General features: G+C 34.1%; 1 protein-coding gene across 26 annotated transcripts in view; it reads right to left on the bottom strand.

Annotated features, from left to right (window-relative positions):
• Positions 1 to 6,688: 6,688 nt before the first annotated feature.
• CACNA2D1 (calcium voltage-gated channel auxiliary subunit alpha2delta 1) overlaps positions 6,689 to 24,057 on the bottom strand; it is a 500,040-nt gene continuing 482,671 nt past the window's right edge. For 14 of the 26 annotated variants that reach the window (XM_054237360.2, XM_054237362.2, XM_054237361.2 and 11 more), the window contains 5 exons: positions 22,618 to 22,673; positions 22,087 to 22,216; positions 20,062 to 20,171; positions 19,606 to 19,688; positions 17,340 to 17,813 (listed from right to left, as the gene is read on the bottom strand). In XM_054237360.2, coding sequence (XP_054093335.1) covers positions 17,685 to 17,813; positions 19,606 to 19,688; positions 20,062 to 20,171; positions 22,087 to 22,216; positions 22,618 to 22,673 — 508 coding nt within the window. In that variant the 3' untranslated portion in view covers positions 17,340 to 17,684. Of the gene's footprint in view, positions 10,758 to 17,339; positions 17,814 to 19,605; positions 19,689 to 20,061; positions 20,172 to 22,086; positions 22,217 to 22,617; positions 22,674 to 24,057 lie in introns of those variants that run through there. The other 12 variants (XM_035253974.3, XM_035253976.3, XM_078342985.1 and 9 more) reach the window with 1 other exon arrangement.

Raw genomic sequence — 24,057 nt, 5'->3', positions numbered from 1 at the left:
TAATGGCGGACGCCCCTCCCCCACGGAGCTGCGCTTTAAGAAAACCTCCTCACCGGGAGCGTTTGGAATCGCCGTTTTGTTTGTCACACTGCGCTACCCCAAATGCTGTGTCCCTGGGATTTCCTTGGCTGGCTCACTGTCCAAGTCCTGTTCAGTTTCAAGTTCAGCCCTCTCAGGTCTCAGTTTGCTGGTTCAACAGGGCACCCTAACAGTGTGCTTTTGTATGGAGCGCTGTGGAGCACCTCTGCACTCCGGCATGGGCCGCAGCTGCACCGGCTGCCGGCTATACCAGCCAAGACCTCTGCCTGGTGTCCCGCATCTCTTTTATACCTGGGAATTTCCCCATTCTGTGGGCAACTAAGATCCATCTGGAAATGCATCTCCGACTCACCCTCTCCGCGCATCCAGTGAGAGCTTCAATCCTGGGTTGTTCTCACAGCACCATCTTGAGTCCTCCCAATAATCATCTTTTAAGTGAGATTTTAAAAGTTTTGATTAGCTTTTTATCGAGAAATGGCCATTATTTAATTAAATGTGATATGTAAAAAAATACCATATTGTCAAGTTATATCATTTTCTAAATTTATTCTGTTGTTCGGTTTCATTTACCATAAAAAAGAGCATGATTGATAAGTTCTCTTTGTTTGATAATATTATAGAAATCTGTGGTGCAACTATACAAACATTCGGTATTCTTGATGTGACTAAAATAGGAATAGAATGTCTACTAAAAAGAATTATCCTAACAGAGGTCCTAAACATCAACCACAATCAATGAGATCTTCATCATCAGGTATGTGCAACTATAGAACCTAGATCCTAAGAGAAAAATGAATAGAAAAGCCCTCAGAAAGAATGAATTAAAATGGGATTATATAATATGTTTAAAAAATATGCTCATAAAATGTGTTCATGTAAAACTGAAACAAAAAAATTGTATGTAGATAGTTTTATAGAGTATAATTCAGAAACATCCTGCATCTGAATTGTTACTCTGGTCACTTAACATGCCCCTGGGTAGCATAACCCTGGCTGCAGGAAATACTTGAGATTCTGAATTAATTAGAGTGGGACCTAAGTATCAATATGTAAAACAAAACAAAACAACAAAACTTCCAAAAGCATTTCTAACATGCAATTAGTGTTAAGAATGGCACTGAGTATATATATTCTTGGGCAGCAGGGCTACATACATCTTTGTCTCTTCTCTGCTTCACAGCCTCAACACTGCACAAAGGCTCATTCACAGTATTTCCAAAGTGCAATTTTTCATTTTGTCCTCTGGATTTGTCCCATCTACCTCATCCTGGCCTTGGGCACCCTCCTTGGTTCCCCGAACTTGGGAGACTGCACAGCTAGTCACAGTGTTGAACTTCGAAACCCTGAGAATAATTGTTTTCCTTTTTTCCCCTGTATAACTAATGAATCGTAAAGTCTTTTTTTTCTCTTCTAAATATTTCAAAAATCAGTCAACTTTTCTCTATCTGCCTTCCTACCAGTCAGCACAAGTTTCACACCTTGATGGTGGGCTCTGAAGTGCTTTCCTTATCCGTAGGTGTTCTTCTACCAATGACCCATATTCCACCCAGAGTGGTTGTCCTAAAATGTGAATATGATCATACTGTTCTCTGCCTAAAACTCGTCAGTGGCTTTCAGTTACCTACATACCCGATGTAATTCACAGAGTTTCAGGCCCTGGTTCTTTATCTCTTCAGCAGAAGCATCTTCCCCTTCTTCTTCAGTTGCCCACCCCTCCAGCCCAACTGCACTTTCATAGTCAGCTACTTCTAGTTCCTTGGGTGGGTCTCTTGGTTTTCATATACTCTTCTCTGTTTCTTACAGTATTGCCACCTTCTTCTTTCAGCTTACGATCATGGCATAGTCTTGCTAGTTTACTTTTATGTCAGCTCTTATAATAACAGTTATTTCCTACAGTAGCACTTATCTCACTATTGTAAAGATTTATTATATTTTCCATATTCTTATCCAGTAGTTCCTCAAGGAAAGAACACTCATCTTCCTCGTACAATCTTCACTTTGGGCTGAAGTGCTAAAAATTCCAATTATCTGCGTGGTAGTTTGTTTTGTGTTATATAAAGGAATATCTGAGGCTGGGTCATTTATAAAGAAAATATGTTTGTTTTGGCTCATGGTTCTGCATAGTGTACAACAAGCATGTCACCAGCATCTGCATCTGTTTAATCATGGCAGAAGACAAACGGGGAGCAGGCCTATCACATGGCAAGAGGAAGAGCAAGAAAGAGAGATGCTAGGCTCTTTAAAACAACCAGCTCTCGCATGAACTAAGGGAGCAAAAATTCACTCATTACCATGAGAAGGGTACCAGGCCATTTATGAAGGATCCGCCCCCAAGACTGAAACACCTCCCAGTACGCCTGACCTCCAACACTGGGGACTACAAATCAACATGACCTTTGGAGGTGACAAATCTCCAAACTGTATCACTGAGCCATTAATGTGTCATATAAAAGCTTTATTTTTTTTAAACTTTTAGGTCTGGGGTATATGTGCAGGTTTGTTATATACGTAAGTTGCATATTTGCATTTTAGGACAACCACTCTGGGAGAGCACCACAGATAAGGAGAGCACTTCAGAGCCCACCATCAAGGTGTGAAACTTTTGTTGACTGGTAGGAAGGTAGATGGAGAAAAGTGGACTGATTTTTGAAATATTTAGAAGAGAAAAAGGAGAAGACTCTATGATTCACTGGTTATACTGGGGAAAAATGGGAAAAAAGTCTCATGGTTCTGACATTTAACATTGTGACCAGCAGTGCAGTCACTTTATCTTGTATAAAGGGTCCACATCTAACACTTCAGTTGAATAGAGAATAAATGAATGTTTCATGGAGTAAACATGGGTACAAAGAAAAGAACAATACATAATGGGCTCTACTTGACAGTGGAGGGTAAGAGAAGGAAAAGGATAAAAAAACTGCCTATCAGATACTATGCTTATTACCTGGGTAATGAAATAATCTGTAAAAGAAACTCATGTGACATGCAACTTACATATATAATAAGCCTGCACATATACTCTGGATCTAAAAGTTAAAAAAAGAATATTTTATATGACACATTAATGGCACAGTGATATAGTTTGGAGATTTGTCCCCTCCAAATGTCATGTTGATTTGTAGTCCCCAATGTTGGAGGTCAGGCCTATTGGGAGGTGTTTCAGTCATGGGAGGGGGTCCTTCATAAATGGCTTGGTACCCTCCTCATGGTAATGAGTGAATTTTTGCTCTATTAGTTCATGCAAGAGCTGGTTGATTAAAGGAGCCTAGCATCTCTTTCTTGCTCTACCTCTTGCCATGTGTCAGGCCTGCTCCCCGTTTGTCTTCTGCCATGATTGAGCAGATGCAGATGCTGGTGTCACGCTTGTTGTATAGTGTGCAGAACTATACACCTTTTCATTATAAATGACCCAGCCTCGGGTATTCCTTTATATAATGCAAAACAGACTGAAATATGTAGATAATTAGGATCTTTAGTGCTTCAGCCTGAAGTGAAGATAGTAGCAGGAAGATGATTGTCGTGATAACGATTCATGATACTAATGAATGTCATTGATGAGTGTTAACACAGTGCAGGGATCAGTGTTAGGTTATTCACATTAATTTTATTACTTAATCATTAGGGCAATCCTTCAATGTAGTTGCTGTTATTTTTATTTTAGAGATGAGGAAACTGAGGCTTTTTGATGTTATGTAACTGGTCCATGGTTCCATAGCTAGTAAGTGGTGAAGTCAGGTTTTATATCGAAGCAAAGGTTTCCAGTGGCCACGTGGCTACACCGCCTTCACAACGTGGAGTAGGGTAGTACTATAGTTCCTAAATTGAGAAACTTTACAGGTCACTGTAATTATAAAATAAAAAAAGGAGGGAGGGAAATAGAGGTAATGACAACTAACATAAGTTTGCTAACTCTTTATTTTGCTCTTTACAATAGTTAGAATTGACAATGTCTTACTTTCACAAACATCATTTTTCCTTAAACAATTAGGGGAAAGAATATCTGGAAAAGGGAATCCCTTCCTAAAACAGAAAATTGGCAAACCTAGCTTGCATTTTACTCCAACCTATACATACATTGTCCTTATATCAATGTGTGGGAGAGCTGGTGCCTGGAATCACTGCCTCTAGGGAAGTTCCTAACAGTCAGCCAACTCAGGTTCCTAGTCAAGTTTTGACAGAAGGAGCTGATGGCCTTGGACAGGATTTAATTCCTCTGGGCTGCTTCCTTTGAAAATAGAGCATTTAGAAGTGCATGAGCTGTCTTAGAATCTATTAGCTATTTTTTTAAATCTTGAGCATTTTTTTTTCATGGAAACTTCATAGGGCAGTATGAGAAACATGTTTTAAATCATTCATCCTTACCATATAAAGTTCCTGATGAACTTATTTTTTAGATTAAAATAATGAAAATGTGTCAAAATATCCCCAAAACTACTATGTAGTAAATCATTTGGGGGAAAATTGTACACATCTACAAAAAGGGAAACTTTGACAAAATTTCATGAGTATACATTTTTAACATACTAACAACTAAAATGTACAGTCCAATATTTGGGTCCAGGTTTATATTTTATGCAAAAACTACCTAAACTTTCATGATAATAAATGCATTGATGAGGTGTTTTATTCAATGTAGCACATTTGACAACTGGCATATGCTGAATGAGTCTGTTGAATTCTTATTGTAATAGCTGTGAATTTAACGTGCCATACTTACTAAATTGAGCAAGTTACATTGATTTTCCAATTATGATAGTAATATTAAATTTTCTTCTTAAACACATTTTTAAACCGTACATTTATTAAGTAAATATAAAACAGCATTGTCGAGCTGTATACCAATTTATAGGAAAGTGTGTAAGTGCTCTGGTTGGTAACTTCACTTGGAGATACAAAACATTTGGGAATTCAGAAATGTCCAAGAACTTGAATATATTAGGACCTCACACCAATAATTAAACATTTTCAGCAGTAGTGAAAACTAGTGGTCAGAGGTAATGTGCCTTACAGATCTAAAATTCTAAGGCCTACTTGAATATAACAAAAAGAGAGGATACTACTGACATATGTTTGTGGATGTACAAATGAATAGTTCTAGATTTATAGATCTAGGAATAATAGGGTCATTGGGCAGGGATGGGTGTTTGATTGTTCAGTTTGTTTTAGATAGAGGTGTTCCAAATGCATTTAGGCCAGAGGGAAAGAAGCTTGCTGAGAAGGGGAATGGAATATGCTTGAGAAAGAACTGATGAAGCAAGTTCCCAGGAGAAGAGGGAGGAATTGGATCAAGATTGATAGAGGAAATGAAGGTCTCTGGGGAATGAGAAAATTGATTGAAGAGATAAATTGGCATAGAACGAATCCAGATGTTCAAAACACAAATGTTATTGACCTTACACTTTTGTGTAGGTTTTTTTTTCTGTTAAAATGTCTTAATCAGACATGGAGGTCAGATTTTCCAGTAATCACCATCATGGGCAACCACATACTACATTCCACTCATATGTAGGTATTTTTCAAATTCTCCAGAAAGAAAAAAGATAAGGAGGCTTACGTTGTACTAGATTCCATACAATATCAGGCTTATTACTTTATCATGTGAGCATAGGAAGGCAGGTGGTAAGCTGGTATAAGTGTATAAGGAAACTAATAGGATTTTTGGGGAAAAGTCTTTATACTTCATTGCCTCAGCTGCTGTTCAAATGTTAGATGCATAGAAGATATGCACATGTCAGATATTCTAACTTGTTTCTTTTAATATACTTTCCTAATGTTTTTAAAGAAACATGGAAACACAGCCAGGTGTGGTGGCTGATGCCTGTAATCCTAGCACTTTTGGAAGCCAAAGTGGGTGGATCCAAGGTCAGGAGTTCTAGACCAGCCTGGCCAATACAGTGAAACCCCATCTCTACTAAAAATATAAAAGTTAGCTGGGCATGGTGGTCAGTGCCTGTAGTCCCAGATACTCAAGAGGCTGAGGCAGGAGGATGGTTTGAAACCAGGAGGCAGAGGATGCACTGAGCTGAGATCATTCCACTGCACTCCTATCTGGGTGACACAGTGAGACTCCATCTCAAAAAAAAAGAAAAGAAAAGAAACATAGAAACATTATTTTCGCCTAGGGAATTTTTTTTTTTAAATAAAAGAAGTCCAAAGTCTGATTAAGTACATTCCTAAATGCCTTGATGGAAAAGGCACGTTAGAAGTTTAGACTTAAGTAAAGGTGTTGTGAGTGCATTGACATGTGTCTGTGTATGCAGGGGATTGTTTCAAGATGCCCACATCAAAATCAATGCGTACTCAAGTCTGGAAACTGGTTCCGCAGAATCTGAGTACAGAGAAAGTAGTCCCCTGGTATATGTGGGTTTCCCTTCTTGCAAATACTGTAATTTCAATCTGCATTTGGTTGAAAAAAATCCATATATAAGTAGACCCATGCAGTTCAATATACGTTTGTTGTTCAAGGATTGACTGTATTTGTGTGAGTTGAGGTTTGTAATTCTAAAAGTACTATTTAATCCCAACTTTCATTTCCACAATCCACAATTCTCTCCATAAGAAGGCCTACCTTCTTAAAATGTATTTATAACAGAGCCATTTGTCTCTTTCAATTGGATCTTTAAAAAAGCAGAAAACCCAAACTGTGTGGTGACTTTAAATGATAAACTTTTATTCTGAATATACTGTTTTTGCACAAGATTTAACACAACATTTTCTGGGATTATAAATATTTTATAACAGTATTATACAAATTTTTACAAAATGTTTTTCTCAGGCTAGATAATTTTCACAAAATTGTCAAGAGAACATAATAAAGGGGAGAAAAGATAGATCTATTGTTCACAAAAGCCAATTGGCCTTTTGCATGAATGCACACTGAGTAGTTTAATAAAAGTATTCCTAAAAGCATGATCTGACACTTACTTACACAACAACAAAAAAGACAGCTTTACTAGGTCACATTATAAACTCAGTTGGCATCTACACAAGACAGTATCCCATTAGTTTCGGTGAAATTTCTTTGAGATAACTGCGAACTAAAACAAGGTAGATGTAACTATTGGTAAGGGTTGTCTAATTCTTCAAAATCTGGAACTTTCCAGCACTCAATACATTTTATTGGTTTACTCTTTACAGAAATGTACTATGAATATTAACATTCTGCTATGGGAAACAATACAAGTTTAGATGAAAAAAGATTTAAAATTATGGGGAAGTGAAATAGTCATTCCATTCTATTGTTTAAAAAAAGTCACAACATCCATTTCATTTCACTAGGTCAGACTATACCATTAAACATTTTAATGTCTAATGTGATCAATGGAATAGATTCAGAGTTTTAAATTAAGATAAAATTTAAGCTTTGTTGGTCACAGACAAAGATTTAAATGAGATCCAAAATACAAGAGAGCATCAAATAAGCAAGTAACACTTGGGTTGCAAAGGTCACTTAAAAGGGATACTGCCTATTTGAACCCCGTAAGGCCAGTTTTAAAGTTAATAAAAGGAATATTATAGGAAAACTTACAAATGGCAGCAACACTGTTTTTTTTTTTTTTCCAAGTTAAGCAGTAACTCCTCAAGCATTAGAAACATGAAAAAAGATCATACTAAAATCTTATAGGCCCAGGACCTAAAAATCTCTTCAATCAAACTTGCTAACTATGTCATGTTAAAAACCTGTTACAAATATGGACCACGGTTGGTGTTTGGCAGTAATGCTGGTTGTTTAAATGAGGAAAATATAAAGAAATCATTAATGCAAAATTCTTTCTTGTTACTCAACAACATTGCCAGACTTATTTGAACTTTTAGTGACTAACTACATTAAGCCACATGAGTATAACAAAAATTAAATAGTAAAAGCAGTGTATACACTTTTTCATTAATCTATTGAATTGTTCAGTTGTTGATCAATATTAATAACAGGCTATAATTAAAGTTCTTGTCAACAAAACTCACAGAAAAATAAGTAAATTTTATATTTTGATGAGATGAGTGTTACTGTCTTAAAAAAAGTATGCTTAAATATTAGCATGAAGGCTAATATTAATCATGGGAACAATTTTTAGTCAGCTTGCTCTCACCCAATTTACAGTTGTATTTACGGTTGTCATAATACATAACTTTATAATAGAAAATAAAGGTTCATAGCAAGACTCATGCATGTAAATATATTTTGATGGCAACAGAAATCAAATAGGATCCTGCCAAGAGATGCCAAGTTTAACCACAATTAATACAAGAACAATGCAGTTGATGAAAACATATAATCGACATTAGCCATGAAAATATATTTAATAGATTCTGAACATAATTTTAAGGTAGTTTGTTGTATGCTGGAAGCAATTCAGTTGTTTTAATGTGCATTGTTTATATACACAAACTAACAATTATTTTGATACCCCCTTCCCAACACTATCATGATTTAAAATAGTCCAGCAAAAATTGAACAAGCACTTTTAAATATTTAACAAACAACATGTTTTAAACACTGTTACTAGAGTGAGAAGTTTTTTTCCACATACATTTTAAATCACTTTGGTGTTTTCTAAAATGTCAATAGCAGTTATGATTGACACTATAAAGTCACAACAATGCATTAGAAATGGTAACCGATGTCAACTCTTAGAACAATAGTTGTCAAAGTGATTCCATTTACCCCTCCCCCCTTCTTAAATAAAAAAAAATCTTAAAGAAATGTACACAAATGGTACCTAAGGTATATTGGTAGTGGAAGGGAATTACAAATGTATGCAAAGCTAAAAACAAAGATTATCTTTTTAACTACACTAAATAATTGGTTATATCTTTGATATGTGGAGCATATTAAAGCATGCTGGATGTTAATAACTTTGACTTAAAAAGGATATGTAAGAAAATTTCCAGCATATACACATACCAGTAATTGGCATGTCCCAAAAAAAGAAAGACTGCATTTTATCATAAAAAATATCGACATACTTTCAGCCTTCAGTAAAATTATTACTCTTAGAATTACACATTCATAGTTTTAACCCTTCTTCAAATACTGTTTGCTCCAGAAAATAATTTTTAAAAGCATAAATAATCTGCTACCATATTAATCTGTAATGAAATATCTGATTTACTACACTAACCATTTTCACCAATGAGGCTGTATAAAAAACAACTTTTATTATTCACAATCAAGTATTCATGTGCATACACAGAGATTCAAGGTTTCCTATTTGTTCAGATTACTGTAAAACCCTTATCAAATTGCATGGAAATTTTGGTCAAACGATTATACCATTTAAAATGGAAGGGCAAAAGCAGCAGTAGCAGGAACTTTTGGATTGTATGTGCTACTATTGAAACGAACAAAGAGGAAACCTAGGATGAATCTTCATTGCGAACATATATGTACTTTTCAAAAAATAAATGTGTCAAATCTGATTTATGTACTTAAAATATCTGTACATAGGTTATCAGGCGAAAGCACAAATCTGTATAAAATTCATTAATTCTCATTTCACCATTTATCTAACCCCAATCATTCAGCATTTACATTGCACAGTATATTCAGAGTAGTTTAACAACATTTTAAAAGATGACTTAAGTGCATTTACACTGCAAGATTCAGATTCTTACATAACAATAATGTCACTCAGTTAACTTTTCAATGACTACACTCTACAGTAAGAGCAAAAAGAACTGAAAAGTTAAAATAGCAGCAGCATCATGCAAAATACCCTTGGTAAACCAAGTTCATTTATCACAAGAAAAACATTTCCCCCTCCCCCCGACAAGCTTTTCTTAGAGCATTTTTAAATATCTGGCTAGCACTACATAACTGTACTGTGAACAAAAGGAACATTACATCAAAGCATTTCTTAAGGGCTTGCTTACATTTATGAGGAAATATGTCACATATTCTAATTTCACTCTCAAGCACCTTTAGTTTAATAATTTCTTAGTTACTATTTTCAAACCATTAATTCATTACCCCACCAAAATGTGATTGGTCATCAATTGTGTTTTATTTTTGGCAAAGAAGCCATTCTTCATAAGGCATTTTATTCATGGCAAATTTTTCATAGAAAATTAGCCATTATTTATATTTCAACAATTTAGACCAATGTTAACTCTCTCTCTCTCTCTTTCTCTATGTATTTCAATAATTGCTACTCAAAGTAGGAGTTATTTTTTAACAGAAGAGTAAGTGAAGGCAAAAATAATTTCTTCCCCCTTAGAGTTTTCTTAGTAAAATTGCAGCAAATCAAAATTCCAGGTCAATATCAATACATTTCTTAGGATTCATAAACAATTGTATGGGGAACCCTTTTACATGTAATCACCAACAATGCAACAACAAACTCCCAAATTTTCCAATAGAGCACACGTATAGGATTTTGCTTTGATGTTATACATAGATGATGCAGCATTCACACACGTTTAAGGATCTGACACCCTGACATGCAGCCAGTGGGTGCCTTAGGAGTCTGCGCCTTAGTGTTATGCCATGGTATAGGTCCAGCTAATGTTTGTCTAATTTGATAGCTGACCCTACTATAATGTAATTGAGGGCTCATGTTTTGGCAGGGTCTGGAGTTTAGTTTTGCAGATTTGGTTTTAGAAGGTCATAACAGGTGGTGTCTGCTGCCAGATACCAGCCAAAGTAGTAGGAACTGGATTCCAATGATACACCACAGGGAGGGATATAATCCAGAGACACCACCACAGTCAGTATAATCCTCCTGTTTAAAAAAAGAGAAAAATGAAAATCTTGAAAAATACCTAGGAACACATCTTTCAGAGTAATCCATATTTAGTTCACTTCTGAACTTACCTTATAAAACTGCTTTAATTGAAATCCAAATAAATTACATTCTCCTAGATTTTATCATTGAGGAATTTTGGGCAGAGCAAATTCCGTAGCATCATTTAACAAATACTTTAAAGTTTTAGTTGTAGATTTTGATGATTATGAAAGAAAATAATACTGTTTGAATAATATGCTAATTTTAAAGTAAAAACTTTCATAGTATCAAAAATCCTATACATTTATAAATGCCCAAAGTAAAATTAAATAGTATGTTTTATAATTCCCAAGAATTATGAGTTTAGCAACTATGCTCCACATGGAAAAGTTTGGGACTGGTAAAATAAATAATTTAAGAAATAAATTTCCATTTTCATATTTCTTATATCCAATTTCTAAGGTTCAACATAGAGTGCAATCATAGTATCTGGATCTTCATCAAGAATTAAAGTAAAATGAAAAATAGTCTATGTAATCCATAAACAATGAAAGGACACTCTGAAAAGATATATCCAAAATAAAGAGCTAAGCTGGGAAGAGGTTTGTCTTGACACAACCAAGAAATGTTAGAATGAATATACTCACATTAACTTCCCACAGTCTAGTGGTAGTGTATTTCATTCCCTCCTAATGCAAGCATATTATTTATCTTTTATTCCTAGGTTCTGTGATAACATTTCCACATTCTTTAATTCCTCTGAACATAGTGAATTTCATTTTTAATACCTCATATTTTGTATTATTAAAAATTTTTATTTCAATAGTTTTTGGGGAGCAGGTGGTTTTTGGTTACATGGATAAGTTCTTTAGTGGTGATTTCTGAGATTTTGGTTTACCTCCTGTCACCCGAGTTGTATACAGTGCACCCAATGTGTAGTCTTTTATCCCTTACCCACCTTCCTCCTGAGTCCCCAGAGTCCATTATATCATTCTTTTGCCGCTGCATCCTCATAGCTAGCTCCCACTTATAAGTGAGAACATACAGTATTTGGTTTTCCATTCCTGAGTTACTTCATTTAGAAAAATGGTCTCCAATTCCATCTAGGTTGCTGCAAATGCTGCCATTTCATTACTTTTTATGGGTGAGTAGTATTCCATGATGTATATATTACTACATTTTCCTTATCTACTCATTGGTTGATGGAAATTTAGGTTGTTTCCATATTTTTGCAATTGTGAATTGTCCTACTATAAACATGCATGTGAAGGTGTCTTTTTCATAAAGCAACTTCTTTTCCTCTGGCTAGTTATCCAGTAGTGGGACTGCTGAATCAAGTGGTACTTCTACTTTTTGTTTTTTAAAGGAATCACCATACTGTTTGCCTTAGTGGTTGTATTAGTTTACATTCCCACTAGCAGTATAAAAAGTGTTCCCTTTTCACCACATCCATGTCAACATTTATTGTTTTTTGATAATGGTTATTCTTGCAGGAGTAAGGTGGTATCTCACTGTGGTTTTAACATGCATTTCTCTGATAGTGATGTTGAATATTTTTTCATGTTTGCTGGTCATTTGCATATCTTTTATTAAGAATTGTCTATTCATGTCTTTTGCCCACTTTCTGATGCGATTTTTTTGAAAGACTATATATTTAACATCTTTAAAGAATCAACTAATCCAAGGTAGATGTTCCAAGAATCAAAATAATAGGTTGAATAATTTTCTTTCAGAATAATTTTATGAAGATTCTAAGCTCTCAAAGATTAAGAAATTTGGCTCTTTTTGTTCATGAGGATTTAATACAGTGATGCCACATAGTAAATGAATAAAATTTATTTCTTTAATTATATTTTAAGGCAGCAGAACTCTTTTCTTAAAAAGAAAGGAAGCTGAGAGAAAAGAATCTATGAAAAAATTTTGGTTTCAATCAAATCTATCTCCCAAATTTAAACAGAATCATAAAGTGATCAATTCTTAGTCTTTATCCTATTTGATCTTTCAGAAGCATTTGACAAATATATGACATTCTCTCTTTGAAATATGTTCTCATGTATCTTTGGCTAACACACTTTTCTGGTTTTTCCTGAAACTGGTTTGTGTATCTCTCCTTGGCTTGACCTCCTTTTCTTCCTGCTCTCTAAAATGTTAGACTTCCAGGCGTTACATTTTTCTCTTCTCTTCTTCCTATACACTTTGTTCTAAGATGATCTAATCCAGGCCTATGGCTTTAAATTTTATGTGTTTCCTAATAACTCACACTTTTTATGTTTAATCCTGTATTCTCCTCTGGCCTCTGTATTCATTGATCTCTAGTCTTTCCTCTTGTATGTCTCACAGGGATTTCAAACTTGACTTGCCCCAAATATAATTCTTCTGAATATCAGTAAATAGCACTTTTAGAGTAGTAGATAAGGCCAAAGATTATGAGTCATGTACGATTCCTCTCTTTCTTTTCTCAAATCCAATCCTTTTCTTTCTTTCTTTCTTTCTTTTTTTTTTTTTTTTTTTTTTTTGGAGACAGGGTCTCACTCTGTTGCTCAGGCTGGAGTGCAATGGCATGATCTTGTCCTCCCTGGGCTTAGGTGATCCTCCCACCTCAGTCTCCCAAGTAGCTGGAACTCTAGGTGTCCACCACCACACATGTCTAATTTTTTGTATTACTTGCAGAGTTGGGGTTTCAGCTGGGAATCCATCCTCCTAAGTCTAGCTTCCAAATACATCACCAAACCTACTGCTTCTCATTACTGCACATCCAAGTCACCATTACTTCTTGCTTCCACTTTTGCAAAAGCTGCCTCATTTGCCCCATGGCTGCTACTCTGCCCTTTTAAAAACGCTTCTTCAAAAAGCAGTCTTCTAAAACCATACATTCTTTCACTTCTTGCTTGACATTTCTCATCATTCTCGGAGCACAATCTACATTCTTTATTAAGGTCTACAAAGCCTTATGAGGTCTGGAGCCTGGTTGCCTCCTCATCTTCCCACCTTCTCCTCTCCTCCTTACTCACTCTGCTTCAATAACACTGGCTTTCTCTACAACAGTCCAAGGTGTTTGCTATCTCAGTGCCTTTGCATTTGTTCTTTTGTTCAGATACCTTTCTCTCCAGGTAGGGTAACCAGATTAAAAACAGGGTACCAGTAATAGTTGAATATCAGATTTTTTAAAAACACCAAATAGTTTTTAGTGTAAATGTATTTTACACCCAGAAGAGTGGCTAGATATGCAGTAACTATTTGATAAATGAATAGTAGGTACTCAATAAAGCAGCACACATTGACTGTTAGAAACGACTTAAAGAAGTAATTGGCACTCAACCAGGAGTACTCCCCAGTTGTGATTGTTAATTTGAATAAAATTTACCACACAACAAAACCCATTTGTGTATTAAGAATATATTTTGTCGTCTTTATACTCTACAAATGTGTTATGGAAAGAAAAATATTTTCTTTGGCCCTTATTTCAGTGTTTTTATTTTTGTGCTTATTTCATTTTCTCTGTGTGACAATGAGACATGTCTGTTTCGATTTGGCAGGTGGTAGTTTAGATATTTGGGGTCCCTGTAGCCTGCATGTCGATTCACACTGAAAAACGTGCCTTTTAAGTTTCCTGATCATGTCTTCCCTTGCATTGTGCATGATGTAAACCCATGTAATGTATTTCATAGAATAATTTCAAGTCCTATTATGGGATACATTCTAAATCACAAATGGACTGATGTGGGAGCAGCTCAGCATTTTCTCTGTCCTATAGAAACTAAAATCCCACTGACACCATGATCAAATATAATAAATTGGTCTGACTTTTAAATGATTATTTTAGTAGAAAATAACAGATTGGTACTTTTTTTTTAAACAGAAAAACAATGCAGTGCCAATATTATATATATTTATTTTAAAATATGATAAAACTAATTTGATTAGAATTCCTTATAGGGAAATCTCTTAAAAGACTGTGCTAATAAAGAGATCAACTGAGAATTCTTTATTATTTTCTTTCTCATTACTCTTTAAAAAAACTAAACCATAAATTCATATGGTTTTGCCACAAAGTTTTCTTTATACAGCATGTGCTACCAGAGGCTAAAATCTTTAACGGAAAATTCGAAACTCTTACTCTGCCTTTCCTTCCCCATTCAGAACCTACGACAACTAACTGCACACAGTACAAGCTTAATAATTTTTAATTTATTAAATCAATTTAGAAATATATTTTTCAAAAGAAAATGTTCTGGTCATTTGGCTAATAGGTTTTTGTTCTTTTTTCTGAATTACAGCCATCATTTAATTTCCTTCAAAAGGCAAATCACCGATGAAGACATCCATCAAATCATGGACTAACTTTTGAATCCAGGTAAGTCTGTACTAAAGTCACCGTGAGCAACTTCAAAGAAAATCTATATTTAAAAATGTTTAGGCAGGTAGATACTGCATAATAATAGGAATAATGCCCCTAGCAAATAGTTTGTTCACCTACATGGCACGTTAACACGTTATGTACTCAATAATATGCTTTATAAATTGGACTGCATAAAGTAATACATTTCTCAATGGACAGATTATCGGCTTTCTTCTTTAAGAAATGTTAGCTTTTTCATTTGCTTTTGTACTTCTGTGTGACTTGAGTCATCATAAAGCTTGTATCAAAAGTCTTGTTTGAACACTTGAGTTCTGATGAAGTCTTCATGGTATAGAGCTTCAAAATTGTATATGTATAATCTGTATCCTTCTGGACTCTACAGGATACAAGAGCCCTACGATAGACTCTAGAAATTACACTATCATTCTACCTTACCTGTGAGCAGAACCTAATCCAACATGAATTGCTAGTTTTAGCCAGACTATATTGGAGCATAGACCATGACTTGTATTGGTCCTTAATGTGGGAAACAACTGCCAACTAACCTTTCATTGTTTTTTGTAATGATTTTTTTCACCTTATTGTTTCAGAGAAAATAATACTTCCTTTGATATCATTATATCAACATTCAAATAGCACTAAGTGGATTCACTGTTCTGTACTGATAACTATGTTTTTAAATACCGAAACCATGTCTTGTTAATGTAAAATACATATCATCCATATTATTATGTATTCCTGTGATACAGTAATACAAAGGAATCTCAAATGTGTTTTTTAATGTACCAAAAATTATTACAGAAACAGGATAGATAATAGAAGAATAGATTATACATATACAGTTATGAAGCTCCATACCATGAGGACGTCATCAAAACTCAAGTGTTCAAACAAGACTTTTTGATACAAACTTTATGAAGACTCAAGTCACACACGAGTACAAAAGATAATGAAATGAAAAAGCTAATGTTTATTAATCAAAGAAGTAAAGCAAGTCAATAGTTATCTATTGAGAAATTTACTATTTTATGCAAACCCAATTTATAAAGCATATTATTGGCATATATATCTAGTTGAGTCCCTGGTGATATATAATTATTTCCATGATAGATTTATAATTATGCTGGGAAGAAAGTTGCATAACAGGAAAATTTTATTTTGGGGGTCTTAGGTTAAAAAGTTTGTGACCCAGGCTGGAGTGCTGTGGTGTGATCTTGGCTCGCTGCAACTTCCACTTCCCAGCCTTAAGCAATTCTTCTGCTTCAGCCCCCAGAGTAGCTGGGATTACAGGCACACAGCACCACCTGTGCCTATTTTTGTATTTTTAGTAGAGAAGGGGTTTTTACCATGTTGGCCAGGCTGGTCTCAAAGTCCTAACCTCAGGTGATCTGCCTGCCTTGGCCTCCAAAAGTGCTGGGATTACAGGCGTGAGTGACTGTGCCTGGCTGTTGCTATAAGTTTTTAAGAGAAAAGTAAAAAGAGAGCTGGCCTCCTCCAGAGCAATACTTACATATTTTTATGTAATTGATAACCTATAAATCTTATATAAAAGTTCTGTGATTAAGTAAACTTTTGAATCAAAAGGGAAAATAGGGAAATTAAAGAAACATAATTTGATTACTCTTTTCTTATGTAATGGCTGACTACCTACGAACTTCTTTAAGGAATCAATAATATTTCATATAGTTGCCTATATATCAATTTTTAAAATGTGTATGTGGAGATACTTTCGTATTTTTAATTATTAAAGCAACTACATTTCCTTTACTTGGAGGCTTTTACCATGAAAACCATTATTTTTTCATCCCAGAAGAAATGAGATTATTTTCTGAGACTCCCTCTGCTATTCCACTTCCCATCCTCTACCACCGCCCTGCCTGTGAATTCACTCCATTCATAGTCATGGCCACATCTCCATCTAGTGGCTTCCTAATCAATGACTACCTGGAAACCAATGACAAACACAAGTGTGTGCTTTAGTAACACAATCATGATGATTCCAGAGCATTAGAAATTGCAAAATAGAAAATAAAGCACGGAACGCAAATGCAAGCCCCAAAACATCTCTTTAGTAGTATAGATTATAGACATTTCTTAAAAGGTTAATTAATAATTTGGGGCTAGATAATGTATGTAATTTTAAATAAGATGAACGTAGAAACTGGAAGCACTTATTCTAAAATATTTCAGTAAGAATATTGATATTTGAAAGCAAAATATAAAATGTTATTTAAGTCAGATTTATTTTAGAAAAACATAAAAATCAGAAAAGAATTGAAAGAGTCCATTAAATTTGAGATAACCAACTCTAAAAATTGTCGTTAGGTAGTTCTTGTAAGACACCATGAAACATGTATATCTGCCTCTGCAATGACAATTTTTACACAAACACTTTATGGAAAAAATGATTTTTACATCAATATTGGAAACTTTCATTTAGGGTTAGAAATGTACATGTCATTTGAAATCAGATATTTATAAAACATTGGTCTTGAGATTTTAATAACCTGGTTTCAGGAAGATTAATGTTTCAGATTTAGGGATACGGTTGATTTTCTAAAATTTCAAGCCAAAAACAAAGAAAAATTAGAGAAAGTGACTGACCATCCACACCACATGAAAACTTGCAGTAAAATGAAGATAGGAGCTGACATCATGGTACAGGCACGACTCGTTGTGCATTTAAGTTGATCCTATTAATAACAGGCAAAGTAGCAAGTACAGGAAAAGGAAAGAAAACACAGAAAAGAAGACATACAAGATGAGATTTCATGCAATTTGCTGGCAGTTAGAGTGAGCCTCCATCCAGAGCAGATTCACAGTGACCATTGCAAATAAGCGTTACCAAAATACTCCACTGCTAAAGAAACACAAGATATTATTAGCACGAAGCTACTGAGCAACCGTTGTACTTTCACACACAACCCAATATATAATTTATAGGAATTTCAATTGCTGAACATTTTTGTCTTGGTCAAATATTTTTAATGCCTTGATCAAAAGGTATAGCCTCCGAGAATGGTAATGTTTTGGGCAACAGTTTTTGTATCATTTTTCAAGTTCATCTGAATTTAATCTTCCTACTGTGAAAAACTAGTGACATATAGTTGATGAGTAAAGTTTTTTAATGAGTGACATAACCCTTGGCCCTTTGTAAAACAGTCTTTGGGAAATAATTTTACATGGGCAAACCTCCTTAAGGTTTAGCAGACAGAATAACAGAAATCCTCATATCTGTACTTTATATGGCTTAATGATTATATTTTCATTATTTATATTTAGTCTTCAGAAAACTAAAAAGAGAAAAACAAAACAAAACAAAAAAAACCTTAGTTGCAGTGTTGAATTACTTTCCTAGCAAGAGGAATGATCAATAGTTCCTCACAGAGATAACTGGGCTTGACTGGCTAGTCTATCTTGCATTTTTAGTCTCTATCACTGAATTTATTTCTTTGCTCTTTTTAAAATTTATATTACCCAATTGTATAATATTATCTGTGAAAATGTTTTATCCTTTCTGGGACAAATGCAGCTACATATTTGAGTAGGTAAACCTATTCTAAATAAATAACTCTCAAAAATGCACATTAATGAGTAGATGTTCTGACCTGTTTTAGAATAAACAATTTATCAGATGATAAGGCTTTACACATTTGGATGCTCACTGGTGTGTGCAAACCACTTCATGTGGTAGCACACCGTGAAGAGTCAGAATTGGGAAGTAGTAGATTTAAAATTAGTTAAAATGACAGATTTTTATATGAACTTCATCTTTGAAAAAAAACGAATGTTTAAGAATTTTAAAAGCATAAAGCTGTTGTATTACATGCTTTGTACATAATCAATACACAGTAAGACACAATAGTATTTCTTAGGGAAAGATAGCTGAACTATAGGGAAAGTAGTAAGTCATCTTTAAGTGACATATGTTAAATATGATTGATTTGTAATATTTTATCATACCCTGTGTAATTGACTTGGTCTAATTTCAAACACTAGGAAAAGAAATTACTACAAGTAAAGGAAATAACAAATCTAATATGTAATAGAATAAAAAACCATCCAAAAGAAACTAAAACTCTATAAAAAGACAATGGCTCTTTTTAGTTTTCTGAAGACTAAATATAAATAATGAAAATATAATAAAATTAACTTTTATATCTTCAGGATTGGAACATAAATGGAGGCAATAAATATATCATGATTAACATTTACTATTAGTTATTTATTAATCTTGAAAATCAGATTTGTGACCTTGGATTGTTAGTAAACTGATTGGAATTGTGTCTGAAAGCACAATTTCTGTGGGAAGGGCATATAAAGAAGCAACTGTTAAGTTTATGCTAACCATGAAAACAAAAAAATCTAATGAGAAAAACTATGGTTAAGACATTATTTGAGTTAAAATTGCAATTTATCCCTTGAATTCTATGGACAGTGACCATTAATTTATAGTATTTTAATCCAGTAGAAATGTGCTCTTACCAAGACATTGTTATCAAAGCAGACATCAGGTCCTTTTCGGTATCTGGGTTGCTTAACCATGTCACAAGGATCTGGACCATCAGCTAAAGAAACTTGTTAAGGAATCTAATGATATTTTTTTTTCAGATGATTAAAAATAAATACAAGGCCATGTATATATTTCCCCAAATATGTAAGAGAAAACTTATACATCAATACTCTCATCCAACACAATCAATTCAAGTACATGGGAATTTACAGAACTAAACTGTGAATTATCCTTTCCTGGGACATGTATAGCATAATCATTCTTTACATTCAAACCAAATTTTGAGTAAAGGATCCATTCTGCTTTTGTGAGGTGATCAAAGCAGTCTAATATTTTTCTTTTCATGAGCATAAACAATGTGACAAGATTCAGAATGCATTACTTTAAAATGGTTTTCTGTTCCCCATATCGCTGATGTCAAAGGATACAAGTCTGCTCTGCCTGTATGAGCAGTCGTGTGTCACAGGGACACGTCCCTTTGCTCTCAACCATTATGAATATTAAGTTGGTGTTCATAAGCTTTTCAGCATGAAAGATTCTACAAATTAAATATAGTATCACAGAAAATGAGTATCTTTTGAAAAAGGAATGGAAATCTTTCAGAGATTCTTACATATTAAAATGAAAGACAAAAATAAGACATCTGAAACATAAACCGTTCCCATCACAATAGTATGAGGAGTATGATTTTAGAAGAAAAAATTACATGTCATTTATTAGCACGAACATATTACCTATATCAAATGAATACAAAAAAAATTGCAATAGATGCTTTATGTGTGACCTTTTTAAAGTATTAACAGACACAAAGAATTCTGATACTTTTCACTGACAATATGCCAAAGTTGCCTTATTTCACAGATAACAAAACAGAGAATACAAAAATGTCTAGGCATCTTGCCCAGCCTATGGGCAGAGTAAAGCCCAGAATGGTGCTATTAAGCAAACTTTCTGTGAAGATGGAAATAATACCCACTCGAGGGTATTAGGCACTTAAAGTGTGACAAGTGTGACTGAGGCACATTTTAATTGTAATTAATTTAACTTGAGTTGAAATTTCAATAGCCACTTGTGTGTGGTAACTACTGCACTGGACAACACAGACCAGAACAGAATCAAGGGTTTTGAATTCCATCCCGTTTTGTCCGCACCTTAAGCTGATTCTACTTTAGTAACAAAATGTAAATATATCACTAAAGTACTTTCTTTATGATTAAAGAAGTGGGATTTTATGTTTTTGCCCTGTTAAGCTTTGATTTTCATAAAGCAAATTAAAAGGAAAGTATGATTCAATTTAATGTCTTGGTTATATTGACCTTTACTTTACAATTTAACTTAGTTCTTTAAGCACACATTGCTCTTGCTGGATGTCCATTAATAAAAGACCAATTTCTGGGAAACTCTGATGTATCCAATAAACATGCCACAGTTCCATTTCCTGAAGTCTATAGCCTGATATGCTCATCTTTAAACAAGATAGTCTACTTTTTTTGTGAGTTCATCCTCCCCTTTCTTTTTCTCTTCATATACTCTACCTCCTCCTTGGACACAGAGAGTTTCTAAAGAAAGTCATAAAACATACTGACCACATCTACTAAAAATTCATGATTGTTTAGCCCCTCTTGAAGAAAAAAAAAGGTTTTTTGTTCAACTATTCTGGCACTTCCATAATCTCAGATTACCTCACCTCCTCGTATTTCTTCCTCTGTGGTAAAATTTCTTCTAGAATAACCTTCCCTCCACCTCTACAGACAAAGCGTCTCAATTCTATGCTTTGCAAGCTGTGACTTGCTGCTCTGTTCCCAGGGATCCGGTGGCATTACTTATGACTTTCCCCTCAAAATCTTCATTTTGCCTTTCTCCTCTATCCTCATTACAATGAAATTAAATTCTCCATCTCTTCCCAACATTTTAAAAGATGTTTTATGGATACTAACATTAACAATGATCTAAGAAAACTATATATTCCCAGTTCCTTCAAATTCAAATTAGGCTAACATTCAGTTCTTCAAGTCAGAGAAGATTAGAAGTGAAAACAAAACAAGACTTTTTTGTAAATCTGTTTAGTTACAATATTGCAAAAGTAATCATATTTGCCTTAGAATTATTTAGAATTAGCAATATATTTAATTTTGCAAATTTGTATGTTCACATTTTTTTCTAAAAGTACCCATTTAAAAAATTTCTAATATAATGAAATTTATCTGTGTTCTGCCTAAAGGGAAAGTAATTATCTTGATCATTTAATTATTATTATTGAAGAAATAACAACTAATTTATCAAAGTTAGAATTTTAGAAAACTATAATTTTTAAAAGCCTAAAGAGAAGATCTCTGACATCAACTTAAAACAATTACTCATAACTCTGACTTCAACATAATTTTCAGTATTTTCTGTAATGATACAATTTCTTAATGAAATCAGACTACTCTAGAAATAAATAAATAAGTTACCTGGAACAGTTTCCACAGTCTAATACACTACTGAATGATTTACTGTCGTTATCGAAGAAATACTGGGTTTGTTCAGTAATGCAGCTCTGCTTTGACAGGGAGGTCGTAAAGTCATCATCCTCCATCTCAACTTGTCAGGGGTAAAAACAAAGAACATCATTAGGAAGGGCCACTGTAGTCGGTCACCCGGAGTCTTCATGTCTTACAGAGCAAAATAAATGTATAAGACCAGGATGCCTCGACTAGCGGCTTGTTTATTGCTGTGTACGATCATGGCAGTCCCTAGTAGAGGCCTGATAAATATCAATAGAATAAATTAATTCAAATACATGATAGCTATGAGTTCAAGGCCAATGTGACCTATGTGATTTCTAAAACATTAGAAAAGGCTGGACAAAAAGTTTCTAGCTCTAAAATTATGAGACTGGTGATCTGTTTTCTCTTTCTGACACATATATTCTCTGAATTTGTTGAACTCAAGCACATCCAAAAAGAAAATTTTATTATGACAAGGTGTGAGCATTTACATACCTGCCTCAAGGAGTCGTGGAAAGGTCAAACTCAAGAGAAACTGCTGTAGAATAGACCTGAATTTTTCAAATAAATAAAATAATAAAAATCTAGGAAACGAAGTGTTTTTGCATGTACACATACGCATAAATACTGTTTCCCTTTATCCTTTTGGGAAAAAAATGAGAGATTGAGAATTTGTTCATAGAAAGTTTAGGAGTGTTTTAAGTACTTTTTAAATTATATAACACATTGTAACCTTTCTTTAATGTGTAAAAGAAGTAATTAAGTCAGAAGTGTTCAGATCTTGTTCAGGACCCAGTGAGAGACAATGTGTGAAGAGGCCTAACAGGCAATCTTATCAACCAGAAGTATCCACTCTAAGAGGCAGAAGGTCAGTGCTTCAGTGCATAGGTTTTTAAATTCATTACTTCTCCTTATTTTAGATTTTAAAACCATTTGTTTTTTTGGGTTCCCCCCATCCCCAACAAAGGAACAATGCAGTTTATACCATGGGTTTGAATTTGTTAACTATTTACTTTGTAATATAGAATATATTTGTAAAGATGTAATGTGACATTCATAGAACAAAATATTCATATGATGTACAGAGATACAGCATATTTGAGTTTTATAGTAATGGACCACTGAGCCAAATATCTAGAACTGAATTTAGTTGTAAAAATGCGGGGGAGGCGATATAAAGGCAAGTATTTCAGGGTTATGATGAAATTTTAAAGCCTACCAAAGTTAGTATATAAAATCACATCAGAATTTTCTAAATCTTTTCAAAATCTAAAATTTTAAAATCGTCTTTGCTACTTTAATGATATAATCACTAAATATAAATAAACCTCAATATAAAATTAATGTTGTAGATTAATCTACATGGAATAGGGTTGAACAATACAGTACTATGATAATACGAAAAAAAAAAAAACCGGAAGGGAGAAAGGGACAAGGGAGATCATGGATCCCTGACATAACAGGTGGTTTAATTACCTGACTGACCAGAACTAAACATTGAGAAATGTGACTTTGCAGACTTTCCACAGTGCCACAATTAACCACTTACATGTCTTATTTTCATAGGTTGTAGGGTACATAGGTGGGGGATAGGGGAGGTTTGGAAGGTAGAATCAATGAAAAGAAAGAATTAGATCCATTTTAGCAACATGATGCCTCTACACTATGCCAGTCCTTGTATTAATAGTAAAGAGGTAGAAGGTTGCCATTATGTCATGAGTTTGATGAATGTAGACATCCAACTTGGATATTAAGGACAATTAAATTGTAACCTCTTACAGATCAATACACCTAAAAGAAATTAATATAGCATTTAAAAAATATTTAAAAAATGAAAAGAATTTCAACTGATGTATAGAAGAAAGAAAGGTTAAAAAGGTCATAACATGCTAAAATCCTTAACTGTATGTTTTAATGGGACCAGTACTAAAATGT

This window comes from Callithrix jacchus, chromosome 11 (genome assembly GCF_049354715.1).
Source record: "Callithrix jacchus isolate 240 chromosome 11, calJac240_pri, whole genome shotgun sequence".
Lineage (NCBI taxonomy): Eukaryota > Metazoa > Chordata > Mammalia > Primates > Cebidae > Callithrix > Callithrix jacchus.
This window is presented reverse-complemented; position numbering and strand designations above follow the sequence as displayed.